The sequence below is a fragment of the Balaenoptera acutorostrata genome, chromosome 18, assembly GCF_949987535.1.
Source record: "Balaenoptera acutorostrata chromosome 18, mBalAcu1.1, whole genome shotgun sequence".
NCBI lineage: Eukaryota > Metazoa > Chordata > Mammalia > Artiodactyla > Balaenopteridae > Balaenoptera > Balaenoptera acutorostrata.
This window is the reverse complement of record NC_080081.1, coordinates 48,081,113-48,096,956: the sequence shown is the minus strand read 5'-3', so window position 1 is coordinate 48,096,956 and position 15,844 is coordinate 48,081,113. Positions and strand designations below refer to the sequence as shown.

Here is a 15,844-nt window from a genome sequence, read left to right as displayed (position 1 = left end):
TACATGTAGGGATATAATGAGTAAAAGACATGATAAAACAAAACAAAAACTTAGTACACTTAGTTCAGTGTAAATGAATGCATTCTAAAATAAGATCCAGGAGATGCCAGAGATCTCACCATGAAAATTAAATGTAAATGCTCATGAATATATTTATTTAGAATGCCTCAATATTTCCTCACACATGTACTAATTTATGTGTCATCTATTCAAAAAAAGGAATTGAGGCATACTTGGAATTATTTAAAATCATGTGATAATTCATGGTTTGTGTAAGAACCTTTGCTATTCCTGAATTGATTACTAGTGAACATCCAACACAGCAGGTCTAGGACTGTTTCTTCAAATTATCTGATAAAGTCAAAAATCATGCAGTACAGTCCACTCTATTCTAAAGCCAAAAAACTAAGTAAGAAAAATGTCTTAAATTATTGGATTAGTTTGCTAGGGCTGCCATCACAAAATGCCACAGACTGGGTGGCTTAAACAATAGAAATTTATTTTCTCACAGTTCAAGATGTTGGTAAGTTTGATTTCTTCTGAAGCATCTCTCTTTGGCTTGCAGGTAGCCACCTTCTCTCTGTGTCCTCACATGGTTGGTCTGGTATGCACACCCCTGATGTCTCCCTGGGTCTAAATTTCCTCTTCTTATAAGCACACATGTCAGATTGTACTAGGGCTCAACCTATGGGTCCCATTTTAACTTAAGCACCACTTTAAAGACCCTCTCTCCATATAGAGTCACATTCTGAGGTACCAGGGGTCAGGGCTTCAACATACAAAGGGCTTCAATATATGGGGACAGAATTCAGCCCATAACAGAATATATTTTGTGCTCTTTATTGACAATTAAAGCAATATCCTACATGGTTGTCTTCTGTAACTAAATTAGCTTACTATAAATGCCCCCACCATCAACAATGTGTCCTGTCAAATTATTTCATTGTATTGGCAGAAATATACACTAAGAATGCGTATTTTCATAAGACTCTTAATACTTTACAATTGGTTTAAAATACCAAAATAATTTATTTATCTTGCAAAATTATGAGGGCCCAACTTTAATCTCCATGACATAATGGTTTCAACTAACACCATGTTGGTTGTGCTGTTAATTTTGTTGCATAATAAATATTTTTATATATTTATAATATACACTTAAAATATAAAATGCAGTTGAATTAATAACTAATACTGAATATCTAAAATATATATCCAACTTGCTAATACATTTTAATTGGCATTTTTGGAAGACTAGAGCATAAGGAGGTTAATGGAAGCCTTTGAAAATGCGTTCTGCTTGTTACAGCAGATGAATTTGAAATTCTCAAACACTATGCATTTCCAGGTGGCAGCCACCTGGAAATTAAGCGTTCTAAGTGCTCACAGTAGGTGAATAAAAGACAAGCATTCAGTATTTAGTAAGGCATTTATCATAAAGTGTTGGAAAGTCATGAGGAATTGAAAACCAGGAGATGTATTTGACTAGACAAATATTTGGGCCAGACCAAGGTATTACTGGCTAAAAGCAAACAAACAGTCTTAAAAGCAGAGAGGTCTATAAAATAGAGCAAACAAAAACTCAAATATAAAACATCAAAGAATGCTCCTGAAAGGTGAAAATGTGGAAATGGAAAAAGTGAAAAAAATTAGAAATGGGCAATCATTAAATCCACTCTGATAATACACTGAATATTGTCCTTTCTCAAGAAGCTAATTTCATTCCCAGCAGTTCCAGGAATAGTCTCTAATCTAGAGTAGTAGTTCTTGAATAGTGGTCTAAGATTTTCTGGAAAACCTATGAATTTATCTTTAAAGAAAGACTGGAATACACAGAAACTTAGGTGAGGTTCCCAGCAAGCACCAGGAAAAAGTACCAAAGGGAAAGGGACATTTACTTTAAGGTACCTGACAAAGGAGAGATCTAGACAACATTCTAGGCCACAGCTGCCACTTTCCACAGAATCTACCACACAGCTCTCAGCTGACCTGCTGAGGGCTAGGAGGCAGGGGAAATGAGAAAAAGGAAATCAGAAGAAAGTGAGCCAAAAAGGAATTTCTCAAGTAAATAAAATCTGGGGAGGACAGAGTAAGGGAGTAGGAATCAAGAGCCACATTTTACAGCATATCATGATCTACACACTGAAGTGTAGCTGGAAATGGCAAGTAAGCTGTTGGATATGCAAGTGTGGAGCTCAGAAGGAAGTCTGGGATATAAATCTGTAAGTCATTAATGTAACGATGCTATTTAAGCCCTTGGAGACTAAAGAGATCACCTAAGGAGAAGCTACAGAGAGAAAAAAGAGAAGGACTCAGTATTAGGCTAATAATAAAAGCAATACTTAGAGGGTGCATAGAAAAAGGGGAGGAAGTTGCGTACATAAGGAGAGGAGACAGTTGTGAGTGAGGTAACCGGGGCTGCACCAAGACACAGAAACCACACCTTGGAAAAGCAGCAAGATAGAGCACAGTTTCTGACACGGTAATCACACAACACATGCTTATTAAATGAATGAGTGAATAAGTGAGTTACAGACTAGACTAGCATGGTATCTCTAGAATTCAGAGTTAACTATCTAGGGAAAAATGGAAATATGTGGAAGAGCTATAATACCTTAAAAAAGACATGGGCTGAACAAGGTGACACTGTAAATTTACCTTGGTATTATTTTAATACACTCCAAAACCTCCAAAGTTTGGTCATATTTTCTATTCATTAATAAAATACCATTCCAAATTAATAATGAAACAGGTTATTGTGAAATAATCAATAAAACCATCATAGATTAGAGTTCGTTAATTTCAACTGTTTAGACAAGGGAAAAACGTATTCAACCCTTAGGAGTCCATAAAGGAAAGAAATATTACAATGGTATACAGAAATACAATAATGATCCAAAATATTTTCACTGAAATACAACAGAAAAGCTGTAAGCCGTTATCTTTTAGCAAAGAAGCAGCCCTAATGAAGTAGATTCTTGAACACTGTCATACGGGTAAGCTCATCAGTTACAATGAAACCTCCCCCTGCTGATCCAGGAGTACCTAATGGCCAGGATTTGTTATGTCTCAGAAACAAAGGTATTATAAATTCATGTGATAGCTCACTGAGGAGATTTCGAATCTGGAAACTTTCAAATGATGATGTATAATATAAGAGCACTGAAATTTTCCAAAGAAAACATAGGCTTATTCATCCAAAACATTACATTTATTCCTCTAAAATCCCATCCATTAATAGGGTAATAAACTCACGAAAAGAAATCTATCTCAACAAACACCTACACTGTAAAAAAAATCTCTCAGTGATGGCTTTTCTATTTCAAATATGAAGTTGGCTGCTCCCTGTGAAACACATTCGCAGTATCTGCTGGCCCATACACATATGCATGCCTCCGCTATAACAGATGGAAACTAAAACCCCAAGGCCCCAGAATGCCCCACAGAAACACCAAAAAAGAAAACAAACAGAAAAACATCATTACCAAGTTACAACACTGCAAGGAAACCCTTATGAAAGTTAAATATTTTTGAAAAGCAAAATATTGTAATATTTATACAGAATTTTAAGTACAATCAAATGAGTCAAAATAGATAAATGACATTTATCTTAATTCATAGCAAAAACTGCTAGAAAATATATTATACAATAAAAAATACATCTGAAAGAGAAGTATGTTCCACCTTACTATTTTGTTTTAGAACGAGTAGGAAAAATAGTAAAGTGACCAGAAGTGCAAACTGCTATTATGAGAAAATGCCCACACTGATTTTATTTTTGCTAAAAACCTAATGCTGATGTAAGCTATTAACTACTCAACCATCTTTTCCCCAGAAAAAGAAATTCCTCTATATTTCAAGGCACTTGAAGGCAGCACTTCTTCATCTAGTACTCTGTTACTTATCAAGCTTAATATTCATCAAGAACATGCATTTTCAATCCTTTTTCATCCCATTTACTTAAATTTTATTCCAGAATTCCAGAAACCTCATTTTAAGAAAGTTGCCTTACTTGAATTAATGAACTAATCACTTAAAAGCTACGGTGAGTATCTGTGAGTTATTTTTAATGTTCTTTTCCTCTGTGCCTTTTTGGCCAGTCTCACACTGTTTAATATGAGAAGATGATTTGGATTATTTTCCCTTCTTAAATTCCCATAAAACACTTACACCTATACATAGGGACATTATCTTCTTATGCCATGAACATTTTAAGGTAGCACAAGGGAAAAGTAAAGAGTAATCCACTAGAACATTAGGATGCAAGAGTAAAAAGTTAAAAGATTTAATTTTTGCCTTAAAAATCCAGATTAACTGTTTCCAACTTTTTTTTTTCAACAGACTATATAAGATATACACTTCAAAGAAACATATATCTCAGGAAAAAGTGTGAAAGAACATCTCATCCAATCACATGCCTCTCTGCAAAAAAAGTGCTACAATCCCCACTTTATAGAAGAAACAATTTAAACAGGGTATGAGGACAGCAGAAGCAAGAAGAACTACAATCCTGCAGCCTGTGGAACAAAAACCACATTCACAGAAAGATAGACAAGATGAAAAGGCAGAGGGCTAGGTACCAGATGAAGGAACAAGATAAAACGCCAGAAAAACAACTAAATGAAGTGGAGATAGGCAACCTTCCAGAACAAGAATTCAGAATAATGATAGTGAAGATGATCCAGGACCTCGGAAAAACAATGGAGGCACAGATCGAGACGATGCAAGAAATGTTTAACAAAGACCTAGAAGAATTAAAGAACAAACAAACAGAGATGAACAATACAATAACTGAAATGAAAACTACACTAGAAGGAATCAATAGCAGAATAACTAACTGAGGCAGAAGAACGGATAAGTGACCTGGAGGAAAGAATGGTGGAATTCACTGCCACAGAACAGAATAAAGAAAAAAGAATGAAAAGAAATGAAGACAGCCTAAGAGACCTCTAGGACAACATTAAACACAATGACATTCACTTTATAGGGGTCCCAGAAGGAGAAGAGAAAGAGAAAGGACCAGAGAAAATATATGAAGAGATTATAGTCAAAAACTTCCCTAACATGGGAAAATAAATAGCCACCCAAGTCCAGGAAGCGCAGAGAGTCCCATAGAGAATAGACCCAAGGAGAAACAGGCCGACACACATAGTACTCAAATTGGCAAAAATTAAAGACAAAGAAAAATTATTGAAAGCAGGAAGGAAAAAACAACAAATAACATACAAGGGAACTCCCATAAGGATAACAGCCGATTTCTCAGCAGAAACTCTACAAGCCAGAAGGGAGCGGCATGATATACTTAAAGTGATGAAAGGGAAGAACCTACAACCAAGATTATTCTAGCTGGCAAGGATCTCATTCAGGTTCTATGGAGAAATCAAAAGCTTTACAGACAAGCAAAAGCTAAGGGAATTCAGCACTACCAAACAAGATCTACAACAAATGCTAAAGGAACTTCTCTAAGTGGGAAACACAAGAGAATAAAAGAGAGAAATTGAGAAATTGGTCATAGGAACATACATATCGATAATTACCGTAAACGTGAATGGATTAAATGCTCCAACCAAAAGACACAGGCTTGCTGAATGGATACAAAAACAAGACCCATATATATGCTGTCTATAAGAGACCCACTTCAGACCTAGGGACACATACAGACTGAAAGTGAGGGGATGGAAAAAGATATTCCATGCAAATGGAAATCAAAAGAAAGCTGGAGTAGCAATATTCATATCAGATAAAATAGACTGTAAAATAAAGAATGTTACAAGAGACAAGGAAGGACACTACATAATGATTAAGAGATCAATCCAAGAAGAAGATATAACAATTGTAAATATTTATGCACCCAACATAGGAGCAACTCAATACATAAGGCAACTGTTAACACCTATAAAAGAGGAAATCGAGAGTAACACAATAATAGTGGGGGACTTTAACACCTCACTTACACCAATGGTCAGATAATCTAAACAGAAAATTAATAAGGAAACACAAGCTTTAAATGACACAATAGACCAGGTAGATTTAACTAATATTTACAGGACATTCCACCCCAAAACAGCAGATTACACTTTCTTCTCAACTGCATACTGAACATTCTCCATGATAGATCACATATTGGGTCACAAATCAAGCCTCAGTAAATTTAAGAAAACTGAAATCATTTCAAGCATCTTTTCTGACCACAACGCTATGAGATTAGATACCAATTACAGTGAAAAACACGTAAAAAACACAAACACATGGAGGCTAAACAATACATTACTAAATAGCAAAGAGATCACTGAAAAAATCAAAGAGCAAATCAAAAATACCTAGAGACAAATGACAATGAAAACACAATGAACCAAAACCTATGGAATGCAGCAAGAGCAGTTCTAAGAGGGAAGTTTATAGCAATACAAGCCTACCTCAAGAAACAAGAAAAATCTCAAATAAACAATCTATCCTTACACCAAAAGGGACTAGAGAAAGAAGAACAAACAAAACCCAGTTATCAGAAGGAAAGAAATCATAAAGATCAGAGCAGAAATAAATGAAATAGAAACAAAGAAAACAATAGCAAAGATCAATAAAACTAAAATCTGGTTCTTTCAGAAGATAAACAAAATTGACAAACCATTAGCCAGACACATCAAGAAAAAGAGGGAGATGACTCAAATCAATAAAATTAGAAATGTAAAAGGATAAGTTACAAAAGACACCATAGAAATACAAAGCATCCTAGAGACTACTACAAGCAACTCTATGCCAATAAAATGGACAACCTGGAAGAAATGGACAAATTCTTAGAAAGGAGTAACTGTCCAAGACTGAACCAGGAAGAAACAGAAAATATGAACAGACCAATCACAAGTAATGAAATTGAAACTGTGATTAAAAATCTTCCAACAAACAGAAGTCCGGGACAGATGGCTTCACAGGTGAATTCTATCAAACATTTAGGGAAGAGCTAACACCCATCCTTCTCAAACTCATCCAAAAAACTGCGGAGGAAGGAACACTCCCAAACTCATTCTATGAGGCCACCATCACCCTGATACCAAAACCAGACAAAGATACTAAAAAACAAAGAAAATTACAGATCAATATCACTGATGAATATACATGCAAAAATCCTCAACAAAATACTAGCAAACAGAATCCTGCAACACATTAGAAGGATCATACACCATGATCAAGTGGGATTTATCCCAGAGATGCAAGGATTCTTCAATATACGCAAATCAATGAATGTGATACACCATATTAACACATTGAAGAATAAAAAGCATATGATCATCTCAATAGATGCAGAAAAAGCTTTTGACAAAATTCAACACCCATTTATGATAAAAACTCTCCAGAGACTGGGCAGAGAGGGAACCTATCTCAACATAGTAAAGGCCATATATGACAAACCCACAGCAAATATCATTCCCAATGGTGAAAAACTGAAAACATTTCCTGTAAGCTCAGGAACAAGACAAGGATGTCCACACTCACCACTATTATTCAACATAGTTTTGGAAGTCATAGCCATGGCAATCAGAGAAGAAAAAGAAATAAAAGGAATACAAATTGGAAAAGAAGAAGTAAAACTGTCACTGTTTGCAGATGACATGATACTATACATAGAGAATCCTAAAGATGCCACCAGAAAACTATTAGAGCTAATCAATGAATTTGGTAAAGTTGCAGGATAGAAAATTAATGCACAGAAATCTCTTGCATTGCTATACACTAATGATGAAAAATCTGAAAGAGAAATTAAGGAAACACTCCCATTTACCATTGCAACAAAAAGAATAAAATACCTAGGAATAAACCTACCGAGGGAGACAAAAGACCTGTATGCAGAAAACTATAAGATACTGATGAAAGAAATTAAGGATGATACCAACAGATGGAGAGATATACCATGTTCTTGGATTGGAAGAATCAATATTGTGAAAATGACTATACTACCCAAAGCAATCTACAGATTCAATGCAATCCCTATCAAACTACTGATGGCTTTTTTTATGGAACTAGAACAAAAAATCTTAAAATTTGTATGGAAACACAAAAGACCCTGAATAGCCAAAGCAGTGTTGAGGGAAGAAAACGGAGCTGGAGGAATCAGACTCCCTGACTTCAGACTATACTACAAAGCTACAGTAATCAAGACAATATGGTATTGGCACAAAAACAGAAACATAGATCAATGGAACAAGATAGAAAGCCCAGCGATAAACCCACACACCTATGGTCAACTAATGTATGACAAAGGAGGCAAGGATATACAATGGAGAAAAGACAGTCTCTTCAATAAGTGGTGCTGGGAAAACTGGACAGCTACGTGTAAAAGAATGAAATTAGAACACCCCCTAACACCATACACAAAAATAAACTCAAAATGGATTAGAGACCTAAATGTAAGACCAGACACTATTAAACTTTTAGAGGAAAACATAGGAAGAACACTCTTTGACATAAATCACAGAAAGATCTTTTTTGACCCACCTTCTAGAGTAATGGAAATAAAAACAAAAATAAACAAATGGGACCTAAGGAAACTTCAAAGCTTTTGCACAGCAAAGGAAACCACAAACAAGACAAAAAGACAACCCTCAGAATGGGAGAAAATATTTGCAAATGAATCAACAGACAAAGGATTAATCTGCAAAATATATAAACAGCTCATGCAGCTTAATATTAAAAAAACAAACCACCTAATCCAAAAATGGGTAGAAGACCTAAATAGACATTTCTCTAAAGAAGACATACAGAATGCAAAGAAGCACATGAAAAGCTGCTCAACATCACTAATTATTAGAGAAATGCAAATCAAAAGTACAATGAGGTATCACGTCACACCAGTTGGAATGGGCATTATCAGAAAATCTACAAACAACAAGTGCTGGAGAGGGTGTGGAGAAAAGGGAACCCTCTTGCACTGTTGGTGGGAATGTAAATTGATACAGCCACTATGGAGAACAGGATGGAGGTTCCTTAAAAAACTAAAAATAGAACTACCATATGACCCAGCAACCCCACTACTGGGCATATACCCTGAGAAAACCATAATTCAAAAGGAGTCATGTACCACAATGTTCATTGCAGCACTATTTACAATAGCCAGGCCATGGAAGCAACCTAAGTGTCCATCGATAGGTGAATGGATAAAGAAGATGTGGCACATATATACAATGAAATATTAATCAGCCATAAAAAGAAACAAAATTGAGTTATTTGTAGTGAGGTGGATGGACCTAGAGTCTGTCATACAGAGTGAAGTAAGTCAGAAAGAGAAAAACAAGTAGTGTATGCTAACACATATATATGGAATCTAAAAAAAAAAAATGGTTATGAAGAACCTAGGGGCAGGATAGGAATAAAAACACAGAGGTAGAGAATAGATTTGAGGACACGGGGAGGGGGAAAGGTAAGCTGGGATGAAGTGAGAGAGTGGCATGGACATATACACACTACCAAATATAAAATAGATAGCTAGTGGGAAGCAGCCACATAGCACAGGGAGATCAGCTCGGTGCTTTGTGTCCATCTAGAGGGGTGGGATAGGGAGGGTGGGAGAGAGACGCAAGAGGGAGGAGATACGGGGCTATATGTATAGATATAGCTGATTTACTTTGTTATACAGCAGCAACTAACACGACATTGTAAAGCAATTATACTCCAGTAAAGATGTTAAAAAAAACCCAAAAAACTGCAAAACTACGTGTTTTTGAATATAGGGCCTCATTATCCAGTTAAAAAATTAAACTCATAGCTCCAATAATGACAATTGATAAAGTATATGTCCTACAACTTTCTCTCTATTTTTAAAATGACATATTTAGTATGAAAACACAGTGACAAAGTGGCAAGTATGTTCAAATAAAAGGCATTATTTTCTGTATCAACTGAAGACCCAGAGCACGAAAATCTTTTCTGTAAAAGCACAAACCTTTACTAGCTTTGTCCAAATGTTCCAAATCATCCACAAAATTGAGGATATCAGGGTAGTTTTCTTCACATATTTGCACAAGAAAATGAAGTAGTGTTGTTTTCTGATCTGCTGATTTTGTGTCCTTTAGCTAAATAGAATGAGAGAGAGAAAAAATACAGAGTCAAAAATATTTTGATAGTCTCTGTACTTAAATAATGTTAATACTGTTTTTTATAGATAAGAAATAAATGAGCTGTAAAATTAGTTAATGCTATTTTTGAAAAGGCACTATTTAAACACTTGAAAAGCTACTCTTCATATACTGTTGTTTGGTCTAAGTCATTAATATTTACTGTAAAGAAGGAATAAGCTTAATTCAATGTAGTATGCAATGTTTCATGGGGAGCATATATAATAGGAACGTATATAATATCAGCACTTAAAACAATCCCACATGCTTGCTCATTTTTTCATTTGGCATGGATTTATAGAATGTCTACTAGGTACTGCAGGAGTCAGAGACGCAACAACCAATAAGTCATTCCTCAAGAAGCCATTTAGTGGAGGGGGGGGAAACCCAGAAAATATGCATTTCCCCTGTGTGACAAAGAGTATAGTAAAAATAATCATACAGTATGCCTAGGAGGACAGGGCACCTGAACTGAACACCAGCAGGCAGGAAGTTGTATGGGTTGGGGAAGGGAAGGAAAAAACTCAAAGGCACAGTATCAGAGGCAGATGGAGAAGCATTTGAAAAAGACCATAGATGAGGAAGAAAGTGGCACTTTAGAGGAGTCCAAGTGACTCCAAAATAAAAGTATATGCTGCGGGGAGGGGGAAGTAGGGAGAGTAGAAAGAAATCGGAGGAGAAGGCCAGAAAATTAAAAGAAAGGCAGACCATGTTATGGATATAGGATTCTGATCCCTAAGAACTGGGAGGTTTTAAACTAGATGAGAGCTAATCAGACGTACACTTTAGAAAGCTCCTTCTAGCACAGTGTGGATAAAATATTAGAGCAAGGGTAAGAACAGAGAAGGAAGAATCATTTTAAAAGCTGTAGCAATAATCCAGGCAGGGAAAGAAAACAGCCTGAGATGAGGTCATGCCTTAGGCATGAGATAATCGGACAGGGAGGGCATGGAAACCCACATGATGACATCTATTGAAACTGGACAGAAAGAATGAGAAAAAGATTTGGGTGGGGTGGAGAAAAAAGAATTGTTTCAGTTTGGGGCAAGTGAACTTGACGTTTTTGCGTAACATCTAAGTGGAGACGTTGGGAAAGGATATAGATACATATAGGTGTAGAACAGTGCTGTCAACCTTTTTTTCGTTATTGTTGGTTAACATTTTTTAGGCATATTTTTCCAAATCATTTGCACCTATGAAATTTTAAAATGATACATATACTGTATATCTGTTTATGTACTGCATGTACATCTGTGCTTTACACATAAAAACAGTAAGATAGGAAAGATATTTTTGCTCCCCAAGAACCAATTTTCCATCCCTTGAGGGTGATAAACTGTAGAGAATACATAGTGAGAACTTAGAGGAGTGAACTATTCTAGGAGTACCGGTTTGTGAGCTCTTAGCCTCCAAAGCTAAAAAGTTGACCAAATAAACACAAATAAGTACACAGAATAAAAGAAAGGAGAACAGAGGCTTGAAGAGAAGACCAGGATGGATCAATCCTAATCTGAAAAGGCCAAGGAATGAATCAGAAGGGAGAAAGGGCTAGGCTACAACCTAGGTACATATAGAGGTCAGCTTAGGTTTTGTGAGTGATGGGGGTAGGGGGTGTTGGGTGTGAACACACGGCAAATACATAATCTGATAGTGTTCCCTACAAATGAGTAATCATCCAGATCAGATACACATATAAGGGGAGAAAAAAATCACTCTTTTCACACCAGGATTTAATTTAGAGTTGGAAATTCTTGGTATACTTAACTGTGCACAACCCTATTGCTTCCTTTCCAACAATTTCCTACCTTAAAATAAGTGTATACACACACATACACATATATATCCATATGCATTTTTTTCAAATTCTATGTCACTAAATATTATATCACTATCAGAAAAATATCAAATGAAAGCTACTATCTGATTGTGGCAGAAGGAGATATTCTGTGCCATCACAAATATTAACACACATGACTTATTAATGCACAAACTGTCTTGCCCCTGGAAACACAGAGCTACCCTACTACAGACAGCCAGGCTTTCACATGATTACTCTTATAACAGGTTCAAACGCTGCATTGGCCTATTCAGCATGCAAACCATTCAGTAGCAATGGTTCCTGGCACTTTTTAAAAACTGACTGATATGAACAGAGTCCATTATTTGATGCCTCTTAAAAGGAACATAAATCACAACATTCATCTGAGTGTTCTGAAAAATTATTCCTCAAAAACTGACTCTGATCACTAGCTAGACTGATTGCCACTAACGTGTGAACGACCTGCTAAAACATAACACTAAAACTGGCCTTTAACTAGCTACGTCGCCTTGGGCAAGTTACTGGACCTCAGATTCACATAAATAAAGTGAGAATATGGAACTGGACAGGAAAAGGAAACTCTAAATTCACTTTCCACTCCAAAAATATTAAATATACTTTACAGTGGACTTGTGTTAGTAGACATTGCAAAATCTATTTTTAAAAAACACTAGAATAAAAATGAAGAAACCTAGTTATAATCTCAGTTCAGAAGTTATTTTTGCATGCTTGGGTCAGTTAAAATCCTTCTGTTTCAGCTTTCACATACACTGAGAACGTTAATCCGATTTATAAAAGTTTCCTTTCAACTCTACAATTTCATTCATACTATCATCTTTAATGGATAAGGCTAGGGTAAAAGTAGCAAACTTTCACAAATATAATAGTTTTCCCTGGTACAACCAAGAGTCAGTATAAAAACTGTCCTTTGATTTTAATTTTGCTATTTTTTTTTTAAAGCACTCTAATGGTTAACTCTTCTGTTTCCCCACCTCCCTCTTTATAGCAATGACTGGAGAATACTGTTCCTTTGGTGGACTCCCAGTTCCTGACTGTCACCAGTTTACACCTTTCTTATCATGCTCCGTTCATGTGAAACTAGACACATGTCCTGTGTGGAATGTTGATTAAGACAAGCACCTGGAAAGAGCTTTCCAGGGCTATTTGTGATATAGCTAAATGGCCAGCAATTGCTAGGATTAATATATCAAGAAATCTCTATGATCCAACAATAAGCAACTGGATCAATCTTGATCTTTATTCATGAGCAATAAGAATTCAGAATTAGAATTCTGGAACATACTATAGGCTATAGCATCTACCAATTTAATAAATGTTAAGGATGCAAGTCAAACACAGATTCAAATATTTAGAGACAATCATAAAGCTAAACACTAACTTATGGAGGAGGTTGCTATCCTGGCTGTACTATTGAAAACATCAGCTGGTTAGCAATTCACATACTGGTCACAGCCTAATATTTAAAATATACTCACTGAATAATAAATAGAAGTAGAAGTCTCCCATCCCTCCAGAATCTATATTTAACAACCAGGAGACTTAAAAAAAAAACACTCAAATTCCCAAATAAATAAATCTGAAAATATACCTAATAAAAGATAAGGAGTTAAGAAACACAGAGAGTGACCATTTGTTGACAATGCATGGTTACTCATAAACTACTAGTTGCTCTAAATTCCAGGACAGAGATTCCTCATTCAGTTCCTAACGTTCTCAGGAAAAACTGCACAGTGCCGGGAAGGTATTCTTCCTGCCTCAATTACACTATTCCCTTCCTTCCTTCCTTCCCTCCCCCAAATCACTTAAAAAAAAAAAAAAAAAAACCCAAAACAAAAACCAACCAACAAACAAAAAAATCCTCCCAGAAAGCACATGAAAATATATGAAAACACAGCAAAATATATTTATCACAGTCTTCGTTTACTTGCTCAATATTTTTTCACCTTTTGATAAACATTAACAACAAAAAGGGCACACTCTATTTCTACTAATTATTCATATCATACATAATCAGCGATTGAGCTAGAACAAGGAAAGCTTGAGAGATGGTGCTAATTTTGTTGAAGAGAAAAAACAACTTGAGCATACTCTGTAGTGCTAACTCTTGGAAAGAAAATGAAGCTAAAATATCTGGTTTAAAAATTTATTCTTAAGTTTAAAAAATAAGCTTTATTTAAATTTTCACCGACATTGCTTGACAGGATTCCTTTGGTATCACTGTCAAGAGATTTATCTTACTGATGAGTAATCGTCACTGTTAAGGAGAATTTCTTGTTTATATATTGTTTCTTTAAGGAACACTTAATGTGGCATAGATGTCAAATAAACAAAAAGATGGATGGAGTTTCTTCAACCGCTCTGTTCATTCCAGACAAAATAATGTCAAAAGCAGATCCTGTAATAAATCATGGCCTAGTTGTCAGTCTGGATAGAACTCCTTTGTAGCTACAATGCAAGGTTTGGGAATATTTTTAAGCTATTCAGCATGAATTTGGATGACACTTAAAGAAAATTCCATTGTTTTAGCCACAAGAAAGAAAGTTCCTAAAATAAAAACTAAGTATCGTCCTGGTGATTTTCAGAATCCAAAGAACTACAACCCCTTACACTCTGAATAATAAAACTTTATCTTAAGTATATTGTCAAATTTGTAGCTGTTCCCCATTATCATGTTCCTATACTTCAATTACGTTATCCAGACAGCAGTGACTCTTTGGATGTTGTAGACATTGCTGAACACCAGAAAAATGACAAAATTATGAGGGTCTGTAATGGCTCCATGAACATTCTAGAAGACCCTACCTTGTAAACAGTATGAATGCTGAGGACAACAGCAGCCACTCTTATTTGTGTGGCACTTACTAGGAGACAGAGATTGGCCAAATAATACAATACCTGTTAAGTGCCTGAAACACACACCATCCCTATGAGGAAGGAACTGGTATTACACTCACTATTAAGAGGGCAAAAGAGATGTGAAACATCATGTAGCATACCCCAGATCACATAGCTACTATCCAGTAGAGCCAAGATTTATTTGAACCCACTTCTGTGTGAATCCAAAGCTCTTAACCTCTATAAAAATGCAGTTCCTCTACAAAATCTTTATTTAATATAGATTATTATGCATCAAAAGAAACAAAATTCTCAAAAACACAGTGGATAAAAATAGTAGTAAGACAGTAAAATAGTGTTCATTAATGCAATTTAAATAACTGAAGCCCTATAACCTGCTAATTCTAGCCTGGAAAGCCTCTATACCCCTACCCTGAGTCACTTCTAGTTCTAAAAGCATGGCATTCTTTCTATTGTTTTATCTATAAAATTAATAAAATGCTACCTGAATCTTACCTCAAATGCAAAGTCTTTCCATACTGCTAATAGATCAGTGTTCACAAAATATGATAAAAATATGGTTGAATGAAACTGTAAAGTTTCATCTTTAACAGACCCAACCAAGTATATTTACTAACATCATATTCCATCTTAAATCATTTGCAGAATAAAGTGCTTTGTATATGTTTGAAACATCTCTAAATGTAAGTTACATGTACCCACATGAAAATGGATGTGTGAATATGAACTGCCAAAGAATATATCATAATTGCTCAGATATGAAGCTCAAAAAGTCAATGCGTAGGTTCAAATTCACTAGTGAAACCAACTACAATTATAGAATGAACTGTTTCCTGATATGATAAATACATTTTTAAAAAACAATCACTGTGCTGATTAAATTTTTCAAAAATACTGTGTATCCCTCCAAAATGAATGGAAATTTAAAATCTTAACATAAACAATATGCTTTGCATCATCTATGTCACTGCCATAACTATTAATACCTATAATAAAACTTCCATAGTGATTTTAAAGATAGGTAGCGATAAACTAATATTAG

General features: G+C 35.4%; 1 protein-coding gene across 1 annotated transcript in view; it reads right to left on the bottom strand.

The window, feature by feature from the left end:
- DIAPH3 (diaphanous related formin 3) overlaps nucleotides 1-15,844 on the bottom strand; it is a 577,679-nt gene that overhangs the window by 233,395 nt on the left and 328,440 nt on the right. Inside the window, exon 22 of the mRNA XM_057532925.1 lies at nucleotides 9,935-10,064. Within this exon, the coding sequence (XP_057388908.1) occupies nucleotides 9,935-10,064 (130 nt within the window). The remainder of the gene's footprint in view (nucleotides 1-9,934; nucleotides 10,065-15,844) is intronic.